General features: G+C 39.1%; 1 protein-coding gene across 1 annotated transcript; it reads right to left on the reverse strand.

Annotated features, from left to right (window-relative positions):
- Positions 1-3,981: 3,981 nt before the first annotated feature.
- Positions 3,982-13,339, reverse strand: CTCFL (CCCTC-binding factor like). The gene is made up of 9 exons (XM_077787069.1): positions 13,211-13,339; positions 11,941-12,161; positions 10,205-10,365; positions 9,405-9,538; positions 7,612-7,732; positions 6,233-6,382; positions 4,983-5,143; positions 4,085-4,205; positions 3,982-3,986 (listed from the first exon to the last, which is right to left on the reverse strand). The coding sequence occupies exons 1-9, from the start codon at positions 13,337-13,339 to the stop codon at positions 3,982-3,984; spliced, it is 1,203 nt and encodes a 400-aa protein (XP_077643195.1).
- Positions 13,340-19,120: the final 5,781 nt, after the last annotated feature.

Here is a 19,120-nt window from a genome sequence, read left to right on the forward strand (position 1 = left end):
CCTGTGTCAAGTCTGTTTTATTACAGGGCCTAAATAGTAAAAAAAATGCATCCAAAGGCCTGGTTTTAGTCTTTCTCTGCATTTTATCAGCTGGGTCTGTGCAAAACTGTATTTCCCCACACATTAACTATTTAAAGCATAGACAATTTCAGCTTGCAGAGGAAGGTCAGAATGCAAGTTTTCTCTTCTTTCCCAAATAACTGAATTATCTCAGAACATTGTTACATAATGTTACAGAATGCTCCAGTATTGCCTGTTTCAGATATGAATAATCCCTGTGCATTTAATAACTCCTCCACAATTAGTAAATTAAAATATTTTAAATTTGGCATCTGTTCAGAATACGTATTGCTTTAAAATATATTAATACATATCTGCGGGTCTAAAATATGTGAGTAGCATAATGAAATTAAATTATCTTTGTACAATATAAATCAGAATAGTGATGCAAATATTTGCATTTGCATAGTTATGCAAACTCTTAATCATGAAGAACAATCACTGCTGTTAAAAAGCATGAGGCCACTAGGAATGGCTCCTGAGGAGGTCAAATCATTCTTTCTTGATTTCCAAAATGACACATTTATCGCTTCTAAGTACTGAAATAATCATTTGAAAGTTCAGAGATAAAAATATCTTTTATTATTATATTCACATTCCACTCTATGTAGTCTGATTTTTAGATGTCAGCACAGAATGAGTCAGCTTTGTTATTAACAATTCAAATGCACAATATATATTCAGCAAATTGATCAAGGAATGTAAACAACTTCTAAAATTAATTTTAACCAAGCAATCTGCTGCTTAGAATTTATAACACAAAGGGAAACAGCTCAACAAGAACGAAGTTAACAATATTATTTAAGCAATTATAATGAACAAAAGTATTCTTAAGTCCTGTCACTTGCAAGAACAAATTAACTTCCTAAAATTTTACCTGCATGAAAACAGACACAGAGCAATCAATATGAAACTTTATAGAAGTAACAGATCTGTAATGGAGGGACAAAATCAGTAAGGAATCTAAATTAACTCAAGCCCTCTGACTTTTCAGGATTTGCTACAAAACTGAAGCAGGTTTCTGTTACCAAAGTGGTAATTCCTGTTCATGTGTTTGACTGAGATGACTGATGAAGGCCTTTGGTGTGGTCTCTATAAATGGGATTATTTACTGTAGGACTGCAATTATCCCCTGCTAATCCTCCCTTATCTGCTCACCGTGAGCAGGGAGATACTGGGGACACTGCGTGGCACAAAGCTCCTGGCACTGCTCTGGGTCACAGAACAGCTGCTGAATTAAACAAGTTACCCTAGAACAGGCATGCAGACATGTTACCAAGTACAGGATAAAGATGCTGTGCTAATAAACTGACTGGCAAAAACTTAAAGTTCCATTTTTTTTCATTTTTCAAAGTAAAAAAGGTTAGAAGTTACTGTGAGCCTGCAGCTCGGCTGGGGTGCACAGCACAGGAATTCTCTGTCCCTGACCACATCAGCAGAACCTGCAACTGCAGCCTGCCCAACCTGCAAACCCAAACCATTTAATACTGGTCAAATGTTAATCTTGAAATTGGGATGAGGGTTTGGCATTTCAATTAAATTCAGTTCTTAGATGGCCAAATATTATTAATATTTGTTAGTTAAGCTGGTACTTATTTATAATGAAATGTAACAAAAGAATAGCTGCATTAAAGATAAATATTTTAAAAGTATTTAAGTTTTTATGAGGCTTCCAAGTATTAATTATAAATGACAAAAAAAGTGTGAGCAGTGCATAAATGGCAACTGTGATCATTGTAATGAATCATAAAAATTAATAGTACTTACTGTAATGACTCTAGTAATTATTAAGAATTAAGCCAAATAGTTCTTATAACCTAAGGAAAGTTAAGAGAAATGTGTTTGACAGTTAATTTTTTTCTGATTTTTAAGTACTCTACAAACATGAACTTTCCTAAGTTGTGCTTTATTGAAGATCTAAATAAAATCCAAGTCGTGAGTGTAGCTTGGATGTGGTGCTAAATGGAGGATCACAAACTTCCATGGGAACACCTGCAAAGCTGGTTAAAGAAAACAGATCCCACCAGCATTCAAAAAAGAATCAGCTTAAGGTCACAGAAGGTTTTACATTGTCAGAAGGTGGGGTCCTTCACACTTCTCTGCCACCCTGCTCCTGCTTCATTCTTGTCATGCTGTTCTGTCTGCCCAGCTAACTGAGCTGAGAAAAACTCAGACAAAAAATCAGTTTCTAATTACCAGTAGTATGAGGCATAAAAATTTGTGCTTTTCCACCAAATTGCGTCATGCTTTCTATTGCATCATGAATTTGATTAGAAACTAAAGTGTTTGCAGAAAGGAGATTTAGTCTATGTACCTTGTCCTAAAAAATCATTGCCTTTCATCTGCTCACCTCAGCAAATTATAAACACTGAAATTCAGGCAGCTCTCAGTGATACTGAGGGATAAACTTGCCTCAGATCAGTCTGCAATTCTGTGAGTAAAGCTGGAAAAAACAAATGCAAGGGGAAACAAGACATCCATTCTTTAATAAATAACTCTGAAATTAGCTGATTTTTGCCACTCTGTTATTACCTGTATGTAATAAATCAGGTGAAAGTTGCCTGTAACTTTCACCCTTTGCTGTGGTATTTAGGTTACACAGTAGAAACTGCAGCAAGAAGAAACGTGAGCACAGAAGGGCTCCAACAGCTTCCAACCAGCATCTTTTCAACCTTTCCAATTGGAGGTAGTCCCACACTTTTAACTGCCCAGTTACAGCTACTGAGAACAAGGAAGACCAGTCTGTTTGTGCATTATTTGTCCATCATGTTGAGGATCCATTTAATGAGTTGTTTCTGTTCTGTGTTCTCTCGGCGTGGCTGTTTCTGTCCCATCTAAACCAGGAATGATCTCACTGGCACAATGTTCATTTTTCACAGTAGAGTCATCTGGGAATAATTTCAGGGTAACTTTGAAAAAAAAAATGTTAAATATTGGGAGGATTAACCAGAAAGACAAGTAAATATTTCAATAAATTGAACAAGTATGCAATTTAATTTAGTGGAGAAAATGCTGCCAATATGCAACTACAGCACATCTTTTATCTTGAACTTTACTTGGGGAAATTAATATATCTTCTGTTGAATATTACATTACAAGCCATGTTACTGAGTTTGGTATTCTCATCAGAGGAAAACTAAGCATTTTTCTACTGGAAATTTAATTATCATATGCATCCTTTTTCTTTTTTAATTATTAGCAACAGCAAATCACTGACAGCCCCCAGTCTCAAAAGTCATCATCTGCAAAGCCACACTGAGGATCCCACAGGCCTCTTCAAGTTGTGCAAGAAATGGACAGTGATGTATAAATACTTGCAAAAAAAGTTTTGGAACAACACAGAAATTTCTAGGTTTTGTGTGAGTCAATTAATAATTGAATATTTGAATGAACAACATCTGAAGATACATAAGCACAGCTCTAGAAAATCAAGCTTTCAGATGAAGGTATTTACAAGATACCAAAAAGAAATTGTTTGCATGTAGGAAAACATTAATAAGCAGCAAAATCTAATTACTGCAAGAACATAAACACTGCAGCTGTAACACTTCTGTCTAACCATACCATTACAGCCTCACCAGTGAAAACAGAAGTGTCAATGCTAATGTAAACTCAGCTGCTGATATATATTCATTAGATTCAGAAAAGCTCCAACATTTTTTCCTCTCACCACATCAAATTTTCTCAGTGCAGATACAATCTAATACAAAGTGTGAGGTTTAGGGACACCTAGGCCTAAGGTGTATCTCCATTCTTGTCTCTCACTCCACAAAAATAATCTGAAAGCATTGCTAAAAAAGGGATTTAGGAACTCGAGCAGGGAATAGCCCAGGTTGGTACCTGTGCAGAGACCCAACTCACATGACAAGAATTTCTGACACACAGTAAAGCCTATTCACAAGTATTCTTCCATTATTAGCTTCACTCTGAAACAGCAATTAAGCAGCAGGGAAGATTCAATGCCTTAGCCTTTTAGTCTTGATTCTAATTTACATGATTAAATTCTAACTTAGTCACTGATTACCTTCTGGTTTAGCATGCTTCGGGTTCTCAGGGATTTTATTTTTGCCTTTGCTTCCTTTTCTGGGTGTAGCAGTTTTTGCCCTCACCAATCCACAATTTTCAGCACGCTTACACATATTACTCTGTTAGCATAATGAAGAACAAATATATCAATCAAATATTAATCTATGTAAGCAATTTAACAGACACAAAGCAAATATGGCTCTGACAGACAAATTCTGGAACACTTAGTGGAAGACTGACTTAGTTAACAACTTCCATAAAACTCCTGAAGATTTTCCAGAATATATATTAAAATTCTGCTTTAAAAGAACAATGCCATTTGGTGGGTATAAAATAAAATTTATCATCTTCTGGTTCCTGGATAAGCAATAAAGTCTCACATGTAAAATCTGTACGTAGAAAAAGGGTCACATTTACTTTTAAGTGTGCACGGGTAACCCAAAAAGAGAATATTTTCTCATTTCATATGGTTTTGGAGCGAGCAATAATTTCTTACTTTCCTTGCTGAACAGGTCCTATTTATCCTGAAAGTACTCTTTAAAATAAATTTTTCACTTCAGACTGAATTTATTCTGCATCACTACTGAAAATCACATTTCAGGCTCAAATGCCACATTTTGTTCTTTATCACAACATCCCTGAAAGTGACTGCTCTTACTTCACACTTCCAAGCAGTCCATGTACAAAAGATTTATCAAGAAGATAGACTCATCTTTCCAGAGTATAAATTTCCATTTGTGAAAGATTTACCCTGGAAATAAGCACATCTGCGCTATTTTAGTTGGACTACAGTCACAAAAATTTTTATTTTCTTAATATAAATATAACCCCAAAGCCAACTGTGTCTCACAACATCACCACCAGAGCGAGCAGTGTTCTCCCAGGAACTGAAATACCTGGTTACACGTGCAGCTGCACTGAGCACACCTGAATCTTTCCTCACTCCTGTGACTCTTCCTGTGCTGAAGGAAAGCGTAGCGCTCGTGGAAAGCTGCCCCACAGTCCCTGCACTTCACTGCCTCTTCCATGTAGGAATGCAGATTCCTCAGGTGGACACCTGGACAGTTATTCAAAACAACTCATTTTAATGGCAAGGTTTTTATTTTCGGAGTTTTGAACAAGAGTCGGGCTGTGTGTTGTGGCAGCACATTTCTCACACTCTCAGGATTTTTCATAGAGGTGCACAGAGAGAAATGAAAGAGAAAAAAAATTCTATTTCTGCTCCTTGTTTTTTCCTATGTGGAATGTGTTTGGAGAATTGTTTCCCTGGGGTGACAGCTTGGTTGGATTCTGGTGAGGATTGTTTGAGCCTGATGGCCAATCCAACCCAACCCACCTTGGGCTGGGCTCTCAGAGAGGGTCACGAGTCGTGGGAGAGTTAGAGTCAGAGAAAGTAGTATGTAGTTTAGTATCTTCCTTTTATGTAGTATATTAATATATTTTATAGTTATAATACAGAAATCATTGAGCCTTCTGAATTGAGTCAGACATCGTCATTTCTTCCCACTGGGTTTGCCTGCATTTACAATAGTGTTTAGCCCTGAGTAATGTAGATCTTGCAGAGGAAAGCAAAAAATAACCTTCCATGCCCTCTGCAGTGTCTGATTTTAGTTGTCTAAAATAGAAAAATTAGTTTAAGATTAAACAAAAGCTGCAGCAAGATGCTGTATCTTCCCAAAGAAATCAAGCAGTTATAAGCCTGAATCTTACTGGCTTCAGTGGAAAGCGCTTAACAAATCAAATACTTAAAAAAAAATATCCAGTTTTAACAAAGAATTTTCATGTATTTCTGGAAACTTAAAATTCTATATAGGTTTTTTTTGTTACTGATCAGCTCTACTGCCACCAACACTTCTGATAAAAGAGAAGGTCACAGTGCCACAGGTATCAAGCAAATAATAAAAAAGAAAAAGCTAAATGTTTGCTAGTTTGCATTTTAAACAAATTAAAACATCAACCACAAGGTGTCACCACATCTCCTTGCAGGAGGAATTTACCTGTAAAACTACAAATGCATTTTACTTGAAATGTATTCTGTGATAATATGAAGTCAGCTACAACATATTTGGTGAAATTTTCTGAAAATTATAGATTTCACTACTACTTATCTTTACATTTTGTTTTCAGTGTTTTCCTTTAAACTCACCCAAATCACTTTTTCGGGAAAGTAAAGTACTACAATGTGGACATTGGTGTTTTGGCACATTTTCTCCATGCTTCTGTAACACATGGATTTTCATTGTACCACTTTGAGTGAATCTGGCTTGGCAAATGTAACATTCATAGCGTTTTTCACCTATTAAAAAGAAATTAAAACAACATATGCTTAGAAATTCTACTTATTTGACATAAATTCAAATTCATACGGGGTTCAACATCCATGTTCTAACAGCAACAGTCTCCAGATCAACCAAAAGTTAATATTGGTTGATGGTGCACAAAAGGCCAAACAAGTCTCCAGAATTTTACATAACTGATTGCAATACAAAATCTTGGCTTTCTGAGTCCACAAGTCAAACTGCTGAAGCATAAAGCCATCCATGTAATTCTAAACTAGGAATCAGGGATTATTTTAAATTATCATCTATTCTTCCTTGAACACTTCATGTACACAAATGCAGAATTATCTTCAAATTTGCAAGGAAAGAAAGTCAACAGCAGTAAAATATCATGATAAGAGTGACACACCATCAGCCATTGATATTGGTGGTAACAGAAATTAGGAAGTTATTTTCCTGCATTTTTCCCCAAAAAGTCACATCAGATGTGACTAGCATTAAAAATTGGAAACTGGTACAGCTTTGAACCAACTCCAGACTGGTTCTGTGAAAGAAGTCCCTGCCAGGAGTGGGTAACACTCTTGAATTCTTCCAGTTGGACTCTTGTGGTTGATTCTCATAAAAAATAATTCCGTTTAATTGCAGCAAACTGTCTCAAGATATGAACCAATGCATGACAAGTGGGGATATTTGGAAAATTTGATTCAAACCATGCTGTCACACTCTGATTTAACCTAAAATATTAATGAGAGCACAAATTACATATCATAATTAAGCCAAATAAAACCCTGAAGTACAGGATTGATACCCACTGCCTCTGAGATGACTTCCTTGTTACAGAGTTATGACAAGAACACACTGCTTTCAACATTAAAGCAATTTAATTCTTTGTTGACCAGATCAGTTGCTGGCAATCTGGAGTCACAACAATATCCATGTTCTGAACATATATTTTAAAATCTCTCATAGATACCTCTCCATGTAAAATCAACTAATTGAGAATTAAGTGACAACTTGACCCAAAGAAAATGAAATCTTTTTCTAATGTAAAAGAAATTTAGGAGGAACATCAAGACTAACTCATGTGATTCCAACAGCCAAATCTAGAACACTGAAAGAGAACACGTTTTTACTCCAAATCACCAATTAAAAAAGGGCTAATTTTGAGGCTGAAATGAGATTGCTCTAACCCTATGAATATTAAGGAGCTGAGGCCCTGGACCTGATCATTAGCCCAGAATCCTACCTGTGTGAGTTAACATGTGCCTTTTCAGCTTGTAGGCATCTTTGCTGGCATAGCTGCACAGGTGACAGGGGTAGGGCCGCTCTCCCGTGTGCGAGCGAACGTGGCGCCTCATCTTGCTGGCCTCAGACAAGAATGAGAGATTTTCTAAAGTAACATCTACATTAGCCATATATTTCATTAAAAGGTAAGCAATTTTACATACTGTGCCTACTGCAATTGAAAACATTGCATGAATCCCAGAATTAGCACTCTCACGTCCGTGTTTTTCCCTGCACTATCAGCCTGTTGTGGTTTTAGGACACTTCTGCACTCTTTTCCCATATTATCTTACTTTCATATTTAGTGTCCACATTAGCAAAACAGGAAATTTTATAATAGAAACAAAAAAGATAAAATTTTAAAAAGAGGATGCCTACTACTGTCAGGCTACTTGGATATACCAAACATAAAATTATTTGAAAATACTCAGGAAAAGAAATGGAAGACCAAACTCATTATTCAGAGTCTATTCACCTTCAAGTACCAATGAAGTACCTTAGTTACAAAGTTTAATTCAATTCTACTTTTTTAATGCTGTTTTTCAGATACATTCTACATAAATATTGTAGGTATGTGATTAGGAGTTATCAAGTGTTCAGTTCCTCCATTTATGGACGCAATTAATGAATTCACTGCTAGATTCCTTTAAATCTACACTACTATTCACTTATATAAAATTAAATATGACTGCCAACCTTTGATACAAAAAAGTCAAGTAATTTGCATGGCAGCACTGGAGAGCTCTTTCAGCTGTCTTCATTCAGGTAAAACTTACAGAACTGTGAGTTCTGTAAGAGCAGTGAATGCTGAATAGCTCCTTATTGAAACAAGGGAAAGAATAAGGTAATTTACTATCAGCTGTCAGGCTTTTTAAAGATGCAAGCTATCAAAAATCTAATTATTAAGATAAGGTGCATGGAATAAAGTTCAGGATTGCTTACAGCTTTAGATCTGGACACAGCACAAATTCAGATACTGAACACCCACTAAACTGTGACAGTGATTCAATCACAGGTGAATTTATGAAAGCCTGTGCACCCAATTCAATTGCAATTTCCAAGTGCACCCTTAAGCAGGCTCTAAGATATTTTATTCTTGATGAAGAAAATTCTAGCCCTGGAAAAACCCATACATCATCAAGTATATAAACACAATTCATGAACTTCTTTTTAGGCATTAGCTAGTATTGTCCTACAGGACATGGAACTTAGTGTAAATGGGGACCAAAATTGCTTTTGTGGGACCAAAATCACACAAACACATTGTCCAGCAGCAATTTTAGAATAACAAAAGAGGAAAAATCTCTTCTAATGCAACTAGTTAAAAAAACCCTTAAATAATTGTATGAATATTAATTTGGAACATTTGCAAATACTACATGGACAAAGTAAGGGTTCCAGGAATTCAGGTTACTTGTTCCTTTTTTGTAGGATGATGGGGTTGAAAAGATGTGCACACAAATTAAATGTAATGCAATGTAATATAATGTAATGAAATTAAATTAAATTAAATTAAATTAAATGTAATGTAATGAAATAAATGCATGGCACCACACAGTTGTAGCCATCAGCCACCTAGCAGTAATGCTGCAGCACCATAACAGATAAACACAATCCATCAGGGTGTCCAAGGCCATCAGCAGAGCCTGGACTTCTCATGGTTAAAAATCTGGGCAAAAAATTGTATGTACATCAAAATCTTGGCACATGAAAACCTTCACACCCTCCCAAAAGTTTCAGTAAGGCTGTACTTACTTCTACACTAGAGTATTCACATATTGTGCACTTGAAAGGCTTCTCCAAAGTGTGTTTGTACCTCCTGTGTCTTGAAAGCTCCCCTCGGGTCACAAAGGCTGCGTCACACTCACTGCATTTATGGGGCTTGTTCCCTGCAACAATACACATGAGACTTTTATTCAACACTACAGCAATGTGATTTGCCTGCCTTACATCAACATGCAGAATTTTTTAATAGAACATTTTCTGATATTCTGATTTTTTACATACAAAAAATCATAGAATGATTTGGGTTGGAAGGGGCCTTAAAGCTCATTTTTTTCCACCCCCTGCCATGGGCAGGTACACCTTCCTCTATGCCAGGTTGCTTCAAGCCCTGGCCAGCATGGCCCTGGACTCTTCCAAGAATGGGGCAACCACAGATTCTCTGGGCAACTTGTGCCAGTGCCTCACCACCCTCCCAGTAAAGAATTTCTTCCATATATATGTACACAGTAAATTTATTATAAACACAATTTATCACTTTGCTTCATATGTTTATATAGCAAATGAAAACATCACAGAAAATTCTATTCTGCATGTAGTACTGAAGCACAGCTGACAAGAATTGTAAGAATGGTACTTAACAAAATAAACAAATACACACACAGAGTTCCTAACTACAGACCATGTCTTTTCAGTGTGGAACACCACAGAAAATCAGAGGAAATTCTGAGCATAAAATGATCAAAGAACACAGCTCTAAGGCAAAGCCACTTGCCTCCTAATTCAGTTTTGAAGACAGTAAGTAGCACAAAGTATTTTCAAGCCTCAGGTACCTGTATGTGCATTCACATGGTTATGCAGCAGAGCTGCTCTTTGGAAGGCCTTCGGGCAGAGGTGACACACGTGACGTTTCTCATCCGAATGGGTTCTCAAATGACACCTTGATAGCTTGGCTGAGGTATGTGCAGAAAATGTGCAGAAAAAACAGTTGAAACAAAGATACATTTACACTGTACGTGCCACAAAACAATGACTTTACTTTTTCAAAAAATGGTAATGATTTCCAAAGAGTCCCTTTAGCCTGGGTAAAACTATTTCAAAATTCTGCATCAAAGGATTCATTAAGACTTAAGTGATTTGCCCCCAAAATTGTATTAATTGTTAGTGATACAGTTTAGAATCTAATCCCAGGAAAACTAACTCCTACCCTTGCCCTCACCACCATGACAGGATGAGATTTCCTCTCTCAGTACCATCTTTAAGACTTACAACCTGTGCAACAAATTTCTTGATAACAACTGTATAATTAGCACTAAGTAAGTTTATGCAAAGATTTGGAAATGGCAGGTTAAGCTATTCCCAGCTTTCTGGTGCTCCTGAATCTATAAAGTGCATATAAAAAAATCGTGATGGGAAAGCCTCTTTAAGATTACGGGTTGAATTTGAAAGGAAAAAATCAGTTCTTTGGAGAAATCATAGGATAAAGTTCGGGGCACAAGAGTAATGAATTTCTTTCGAGACTAACAAGTTAAGATTAAACGTGCAACACTTCCAGTTATGAAGAAGATTTGAAACTGTGAAATGGCAAATACGTCATATTTGAAGAGTCTTTCCAGAACAGTTGTCTCAGCTCCCAAGTGTGCTCTCTGTAATGATTTTCATGCTGAGACCAAAATGCATTTTATACAATGCTTTATACCACACAGAGATGTGCAGATAACACTTCACTTCAGTAAAAGCAAACAAAACCACTTTATTGTCATTTACTCATTACGGATTCATGCCCACACAAAGGAACATTGTTAGCTTTGTTAAAACTGCTCAAATGTTCTTCCTCTAAAAGCTGTAACTGAAACAGGGGACATTAGCAATTTGTACAGTATCCATAGAGAACCCCAGCCAAGATACCTTAACTTCCAGATACAACACACACATTTACAGACTCAACATCATTGATGTCATCCAATTTTTACAGTACACACACAGTTTCTAGGGAAACAGATGCTTATCTGTTCTCTTCTGAGTCAGTCCTTAACTTCTGTAACATACTTTCAGATTTCTAACATCTTAAATCAGCCATTTTCTGTTACTCTTATTTAGGCTCTGGGAAAGGCTTTGCTGACAGGTATTGATTGATTGGTAAGTGCCCACCACCCTCTGCTAGCAATGTGGAATCACTCTAAGCTCAACCATAAACCCTCAAACAAGCACATTTTGAAGCTGAATGAGTGGATCAAGACACTAAATAAATTACTAGGTTTATTCAAAGGCATTTATACAATATTAACTTTGAAATCTCCCTGGAGGTTTCAAATACCGCACGCTGTTCAAAAGACCATTAATTTCTAAATGCCATCCAAAATGTCTCTCCTGAACACAGGGCAGATGACATCAGCCTGAACAAGATCTTTGAGCACTTAGGGATGAAGGTATCTTCTTCAATTTTCCACAGAATGTTAAGACTTAACCTAATCTAAACAATTACCACTGTGAGTATTTAATGCAAAACTTCAACCTCAGTTCAATATCTTATTTAACATGGCTTATCTAAAACTTAACTACAAAGATTATTAACTTTTTACCTTTTTCCTGATTTGGAGCACAAGCCTCAAATTTTAGATTCCTGAGATTTATTACAACTGTTTGTTCTGATGCAGTTGGATATTCCTGCTCTTCACTTTCATTGAATAAGTCTGACAAATCATCACCCCCTTTGCAGCTCTGACTCTCTGTTTCCTCAACAGTGGAAAAAAATTCCTTTCCTTCCCCCTCTTCAGATGGGCTCAGTTGCTGGATGTTATTTTCAAATGCAATGGCATCATTATCTCTGTCAATCTATTTTAAAAAGGAATATGTTTTACAACTTTCTCAATTAAAGGCAATTGCTAGCGGCAAATCAACTGAGCAGTCAACAAAATGCAAGCCACCAATTCGTTCTGATTTTCAGTCTTACATGTGATGGACAAAATTTGCATTTAGCATACAGCAGCCTAACTGGCAAGTTACAATTAAGTAAGAATAATTACTAAAATTATGCTCTCCCTCTTCAAAATTTTATATAAAATTTCAGAGAATCATTTTAAGACTGCAGCACTAAGAACACAGAAACACATATCTTTATATTTGAAAAGATTTTAAATTTCATTTCAGTACTTAAAAGAAAATGAGGTGTATACCCCAGTTTTTAACAAATTTAGGACTTCTGCAGGCTAATTGTAATGCCTTCTTTGTCATATAGCAATTAACCAGGTTGTGATACTTCTTGCATTAGCTTGACTCAAATATGGCAATATGACCTACCTCAGAAATTATCTAGTGATGCATGAATTTTATAAGAAAAAAATGTAGCATTTAATTGTAAAACCAATATAATAGCTAGCACAGAACAAAAGAGAAGTGTTGCATGTCCTTTTTAATAAAATTAATTTCAAATTGGACTGTATTACATAACCAGCTTTAACAATGACTGAAGGATTGAACTTAATTGAATTAAGGAGAAAAAGGGAAATCCTGTAATGCCACTTAAGAGACGGAGGCTATCAAACAAATAGTGCCAATATGACGAATTAAATTAAAAACTTGTCTGAATTTCAACAGTTAAATATCATCTCAGTATCTTCTTGATAATCTGGGTCTTCCAATTTAGAATATTCTCTGAAATTAGAAAGTCTAAACTTCTAGTTTGTCCTTTTAAAAATGAGATTAAATTCTAAAAATATGTACAGGGGACTGGATACTTAATCACAAAAAATAATATTAATGCTTAAACCAGAACAAATCAGTGTGATAGTAGAAGCTACCAGGGAACAACATATCTCTAATTCCACCTTATCCAGAACTTGTACCTCCATCAGGAGCGTGTCTGGTGGTTTCTCTGTCGCCTGGCTTCCTGCACTCATTTCTTGTCCTTCTTTTTGCAATAGACAGATCTGCAGCAGCTCCCAGTCATGGAACGCCATGCATGTCATGGTACCGGGCTGAGCCCGGGCAGTGCCCCGGCCTGGGCAGGGCCCTGCAGGCTCCCTGCACACACAGGAACACGGATCAGGACCCTGCTGGCTCCTTGCACATACATGGACACGGATCAGGGCTCTGCGGGTTCCCTGCACATGCAGGGACATGGATCAGGGGTCTGCAGGTTCCTTTCACACACAGGGACATGGATCAGGGCTCCCTGCACACACAGGGACACGGATCAGGGCTCCATGCACACACAGGGACATGGATCAGGGTTCTCTGCACACACAGGGACACGGATCAGGGTTCCCTGCACACACAGGGACATGGATCAGGGCTCTGCAGGTTCCTTTCACACACAGGGACATGGATCAGGGCTCCCTGCACACACACAGGGACACGGATCAGGGGTCTGCAGGTTCCCTGCACACACAGGGACACGGATCAGGGCTCCCTGCACACACAGGGACACGGATCAGGGTTCCCTGCACATGCAGGGACATGGATCAGGGGTCTGCAGGTTCCTTTTACACACAGGGACATGGATCAGGGCTCCCTGCACACACAGGGACCAGATCAGGGCTCCCTGCACATACAGGGACACGGATCAGGGTTCCCTGCACACACAGGGACATGGATCAGGGCTCTGCAGGCTCCTTTCACACACAGGGACACGGATCAGGGCTCCCTGCACACACAGGGACACGGATCAGGGCTCTGCAGGTTCCTTTTACACACAGGGACACAGATCAGGGTTCCCTGCACACACAGGGACACAGCTCAAGGCCCTGCAGGCTCCCTGCACACACACCCGGCTGTGGGCTCGGTGTTCTTCCCCTCCTGGGCACACAGGGCCACTCCTGCATGTCCGTCCACACTGCGCTCCCGGCCCGCTCGGGTCAGCCTGGCCTCGCCTCCCTTTCGTGCCTTGGCTCTCCTGCAGCCCTAAGGCTCCACAGGCTGTGGAGCCATGCTGTTTGAGGTTAAACGTGACCCTTTCGTGCCTTGGCTCTCCTGCAGCCCTAAGGCTCCACAGGCTGCGGAGCCATGCTGTTCGAGGTTAAATGTGACCCTTTCGTGCCTTGGCTCTCCTGCAGCCCTAAGGCTCCACAGGCTGCGGAGCCATGCTGTTTGAGGTTAAACGTGACCCTTTTGTGCCTTGGCTCTCCTGCAGCCCTAAGGCCCCACAGGCTGTGGAGCCATGCTGTTCGAGGTTAAATGTGACCCTTTCGTGCCTTGGTTCTCCTGCAGCCCTAAGGCCCCGCAGCCTGTGGAGCCATGCTGTTCGAGGTCAAACACGAGGGCACACCACAGGCATTCAGGAGCAGCCCCAGCCCTGCTCCTGGCCGGTCCCCCGGGCTGTTGGGCCAGGCCCGTGCTGCCCGCAAGGGGAGGTGGCAGGGAAGGGGCTCAGCGCCTGCCGTGCACCTCGGCACGGCCGTCCTCTGCCTCCCTGTGCTGCTGTGGGAGCCCACTCGTGGGTAGCAGCTTTTGGGGAACAGCTGCTTCTCACCTGTTAATTCCCTACAAAACACAAAGCCCCGAACCTGCGCAGGTTTCCCTCCAAATGCACCAGGCGCTCCTCGGTCTCCACGCATGGCAAGCCCTGTCAGAGCATCTGCCGTTTTCTCACCCCCTGAGCGAAGACGAAGATCTCTCGGCCTTAATTGTAGGCTCTTAACCTTCTGCTCCCACTTGGCTGGAGACCACGGGGCTGAGCTCAATTGGTTTCTCCACTTGGGAAATGTCTGAAGCACTCGCTGTGTGTCTGCGACGGAAAGCCTCCAGCCGGGAGCCCTGTGCTGGAGTGCCACTGAAGGGCCGCCTGATGCTGCCGCCACACAAGTGTTGTACAAAATTGGCTCAAGTGGCTTTGCAGAGGCAGTGGAGCGATGTATAAGCATCATTACACTGTACCTTAGGCCAGGATTGGTTATTCAGTGAGAACAAGCTGAAATACTTCTTTCTCCAAAGGCATTGTGAAAATGTCTTTGAGGTAAACTTGCACTGTTTGAGTGACTTAACATTTAATCTTGTGTACCCTTCTAGACTAGTAATTTCCAGCCATCAAATGTTTTATAAAACCCACTTACTTTGAATACTCTATTACATGCCAGTGCAGACGTTAAATTTGGAGCTTTACCTCTAAATATTAGCTCGTTGCATTGCAGGGTACAGTACATTGCACAGGGACTGCAGCCCAGTGTGGTCTGGATCCTGTTAAACTGAATTATCAAACACTAACCAAACCCCCAAACCAAGTGGTGGCTTTCCTTGTCTGTGGAAGTAACCCAGTACAACTGGTATTTATGAAATATCTGTAGCACAAATGGCAACCCACTCCACTGGACTTTGAACAGTACCCTCAGATGAGGTGGAGTAATTAGACCTCATCCTCAGAGACATCAAGTGAAAATCCCAAATCCTTGACAACAACCACTCCTATCCACAGTTCTGTAAAATCTTAAATGCAAAAATAATAAAACATGTTTACATTTAACAACTGCAAGTTAGTCATAACTATTCTACTGCTTGAAATCAACACAAATCCAAAGCAATTATTTAAGGCTGAATATCTATTCCAGCAATTTAGTGCTGATATTTTGGTTAGACACCACATTATTCATCATCCACAAATGCACGGGCTCTCAAAACTAAAGAACAGGATGCAGAGTACACAATGTATTTACATAATTAGGCTGCCAGTAACTGTGGCCAGAGATTTTACTTCTTACAGATTTCTAAATCTTTTCAAGTTGCTCCATATACTGTGCAATTATGATAGTTGAAGGGCACTGTAGGAAAAAAGTTTTTATAATAATACACCATCATTTAGGTTGCTTTAATGAGGTTTTCTGCACTTCAGCAGTCATCAACTTCTAAGAGTTGTCCTGCCTTGAACTTCTGCATTATTAATACCAGCACCATCCATGCAGCTACAGTAAAGGTCTGTCATTATTTCCATTATTAACCGATATTTCCAAGGATTTATAGCTCAAATGCAGAACAGCCCTTCAGTTCAGTTTTTGCTGAATTTAAAGGAACCACTTGGATCAGCAATTTACGAATTCAGCCAGTTTCTGAGTAGGTTTTGACACACTAGAGGTTAACAGATCCATAATGGCCATTATGGTGTGTTGTGTGAACAGTCTCCAGTTACTGCTGCTGCTGCATTGTCTATCTCTAGCTGCAATCAAGCTTCTATCCACTCCTCTGGGAGTCTGGTTCTTTCTAACACATCAACAGCCTGCATGAAAAGTCTATCACGAAAGAATACAGATGTATTTTATATTTTAAGTAATAATTATACTTTGGGGGGTAAACACTCAAAATGAATTATTGTTTGTTAGGAGTATTTCATAAGGAGCATAAGGAATTTAATGTAGGCACATTTTCTTGTGCTTAAGTAACATTACATAAAGCCACAAAAATTGCAGATAAATTGCTGATAAGAATCTACCAGTGCATGGAAGTGAATACATGGACAAGTAAAATCCTCAATCAGCAGAATAAATTTCCTTGGCTGCACTAAGGAAACACAGCAAACTTTATTCTGATCTGTGGTTTTCCACCCAAGTATAAACAGTGCAGCTGATTTTTTAAAGTAAAATACTGGGTTATCTGTTCAGATTGTCAGTCTTAAATCTGAATAATGTCTTTTATAATATTTAAGATATTTAATGCATGCTAGGTGGAGCTGTCTATTTTAAAAGCTCCATTACCATACACATAAAGCATATTTGACCTTGAATGTAGTTCAAGGTTTGCTTCCCTTACTGTGTTTCAGAAACTCACTTTGGATGACTGCAGAGGCTATCTCTAGTGATGCTTTGCACCTCCATCACAGGTTCTAAACTGCAGTACTCTGATGCCAATGGAAGGATTGCCATCAACTTAACAGGGCTTGGAATTAGGCCCAGAATAGATAACTATGTGACACAGTGACAGTAGGATTTATTCACACATTTTTGACCTGTCCACAAACTGTAGAGTAAATCAGGAATGCTGCAGTGCACTTGAAAGAGAAAAAGGAAAAATAAAGAGACCAAAGCATAAAACCCCAAAACAAATAGGTTCACATTTAACCTCCAATGCTCATAATTGTTTGACACTCCACCTTGTAGCTGAAACCTCCATTCTTCTCCAGAACATGACTCCTGTTAGTCTAGAAGAAAACCCAGTCTTTGTTGTGACTTATTTTGACAGCTTTAATATCATTTTCCACTTGGCATCTGGAACGTTTTCCATTTTCACTTTCCACCAATGTCTCACTTTTGTTTCCAAGTAAGTGTCGCGTTCACACCGCACCTGTCAGCGGTGTGTGCGCCTTAGCGCCGGGCTGCAAGCGTGCACGCCTTCCCTGTCCTCCTACCCCGGGGACAATCGCTACCTTCAGCACCTCTTTTGCAGTGAGATATTGCCCCTCTTAATAATGACAGCACCAGATAACCTCCTTCAGCACCGTCACCTGCTTCAGAGAGAGCGGAGATACTTCTACAATCTTCTAATTCATCTGGCTCCTTTAAATGTTGCCCAGGTCTTGAAGCTATCACTAAGTTGTTGAAGTCTTTTTGCTGTATTTTCTGGTGCTCCTTGTTCCTTTAGTGTCCCACTTTCACAAATAGGAAGCATTTCTTCAGAGACCACCAAAAACCTTAATTTAAAAAAAAAAAAAGGAAGCCTATCAGCTAATGAGTGAGATAAAAAGTTATGTTCTTTTTGATGCTGTTCTAAGCAACTGAATCTTGCAGATTCAGAATTAAGTCAGCGCTTCAGTGCTGGCCTGGAATATTCTCAGGAGAAAATATAGAGTTTGATCACTCAAAGAAGAATATTATTAATTTTTATTTTTTTCTCCAGACCTCTGGTCCAGAGGTGAAAGCTACAGTTTGTTTTAGCAGACATCACTTAGGATTTAAATCTGATTTGGATTTCTTGCCTGCCCCAAAGAACACAATTCTCTGCTCCCTATTGCTACAGTCATATAAAAAAACTAGTTAGACTTCAGACCCAAGAACATCAGAACATACAGTCCTCCTTGTTTCCTTGCTGAATCCCTGAAGCAGAGAGAAGATGGGAGCACAGCAAAGCAAAGCCAGATGGAAATCATGCTGGAGGGTATTGATTGACTAGTGTCTAGGCAGGCTATAAATTACCACTTCTCATGCAAAGAGGAGGGTGAGCAGAGCTGCAGAGCTGTCTCAGGGCACAGTGCTTGGACTGTGCTGTTCATGCAGGATCAGCTAAATTTGGGTTGTGCCTAAGGCATGGGGAAAGCCAGGCTTTTCTCTCTCCAGTGCTCATCTTGACTTGGAGGAGACAAATAATTTCTGCAAATATGAGTGATTCTTTCAGCAGTACAAAAGCAACTCCTATTAAGTTAAAAGACTTAATGATTTCAAGTATTGTCTATGCTTTTAAAATCCTGCTCCATACTGTAAATTATTATAATTATATAGCATGACAAAAAAACAAGACCTAATAGAGTACAAATGTGGGATATATAAATGGGAAAGTATTTAACATAAGCTTATTGGCCCTGAAAGTACCAGGGATGATTGATTGCCTAGACACAAGTCAGGGAAGTGGTCTAAAAATTATTAACCATAATTGCAATTTGTCTATTAACTGTTTCATCTAACATTATGATATATTTAGAAACAATCCTGCCATCCACTAATACACAATTTGCTCCTTGTGGCAAACAGCAGAGCTGCGTGCCTGGATCTGTTTGGAAGAAGGATGTTTGTTGAGAAGCAGATCACTTATTCCATTTCAAAAGACATTAGTGT

This window comes from Lonchura striata, chromosome 17, assembly GCF_046129695.1.
Source record: "Lonchura striata isolate bLonStr1 chromosome 17, bLonStr1.mat, whole genome shotgun sequence".
NCBI classification, from domain to species: Eukaryota; Metazoa; Chordata; class Aves; order Passeriformes; family Estrildidae; genus Lonchura; species Lonchura striata.

What these genes read in the sequence shown, in the direction of transcription:
- CTCFL (XM_077787069.1), bottom strand. Translation starts at nt 13,339, where the DNA reads ATGACATGCATGGCGTTCCATGACTGGGAGCTGCTGCAGATCTGTCTA. An exon ending in GAAAAAGGTAAAAAGTTAAT is followed by an intron (nt 10,366 to 11,940) that starts AATCTTTGTAGT and finishes AATGTATCTTTG; the next exon opens with TTTCAACTGTTTTTTCTGCA. An exon ending in CCATGTGAATGCACATACAG is followed by an intron (nt 9,539 to 10,204) that starts GTACCTGAGGCT and finishes GTATTGTTGCAG; the next exon opens with GGAACAAGCCCCATAAATGC.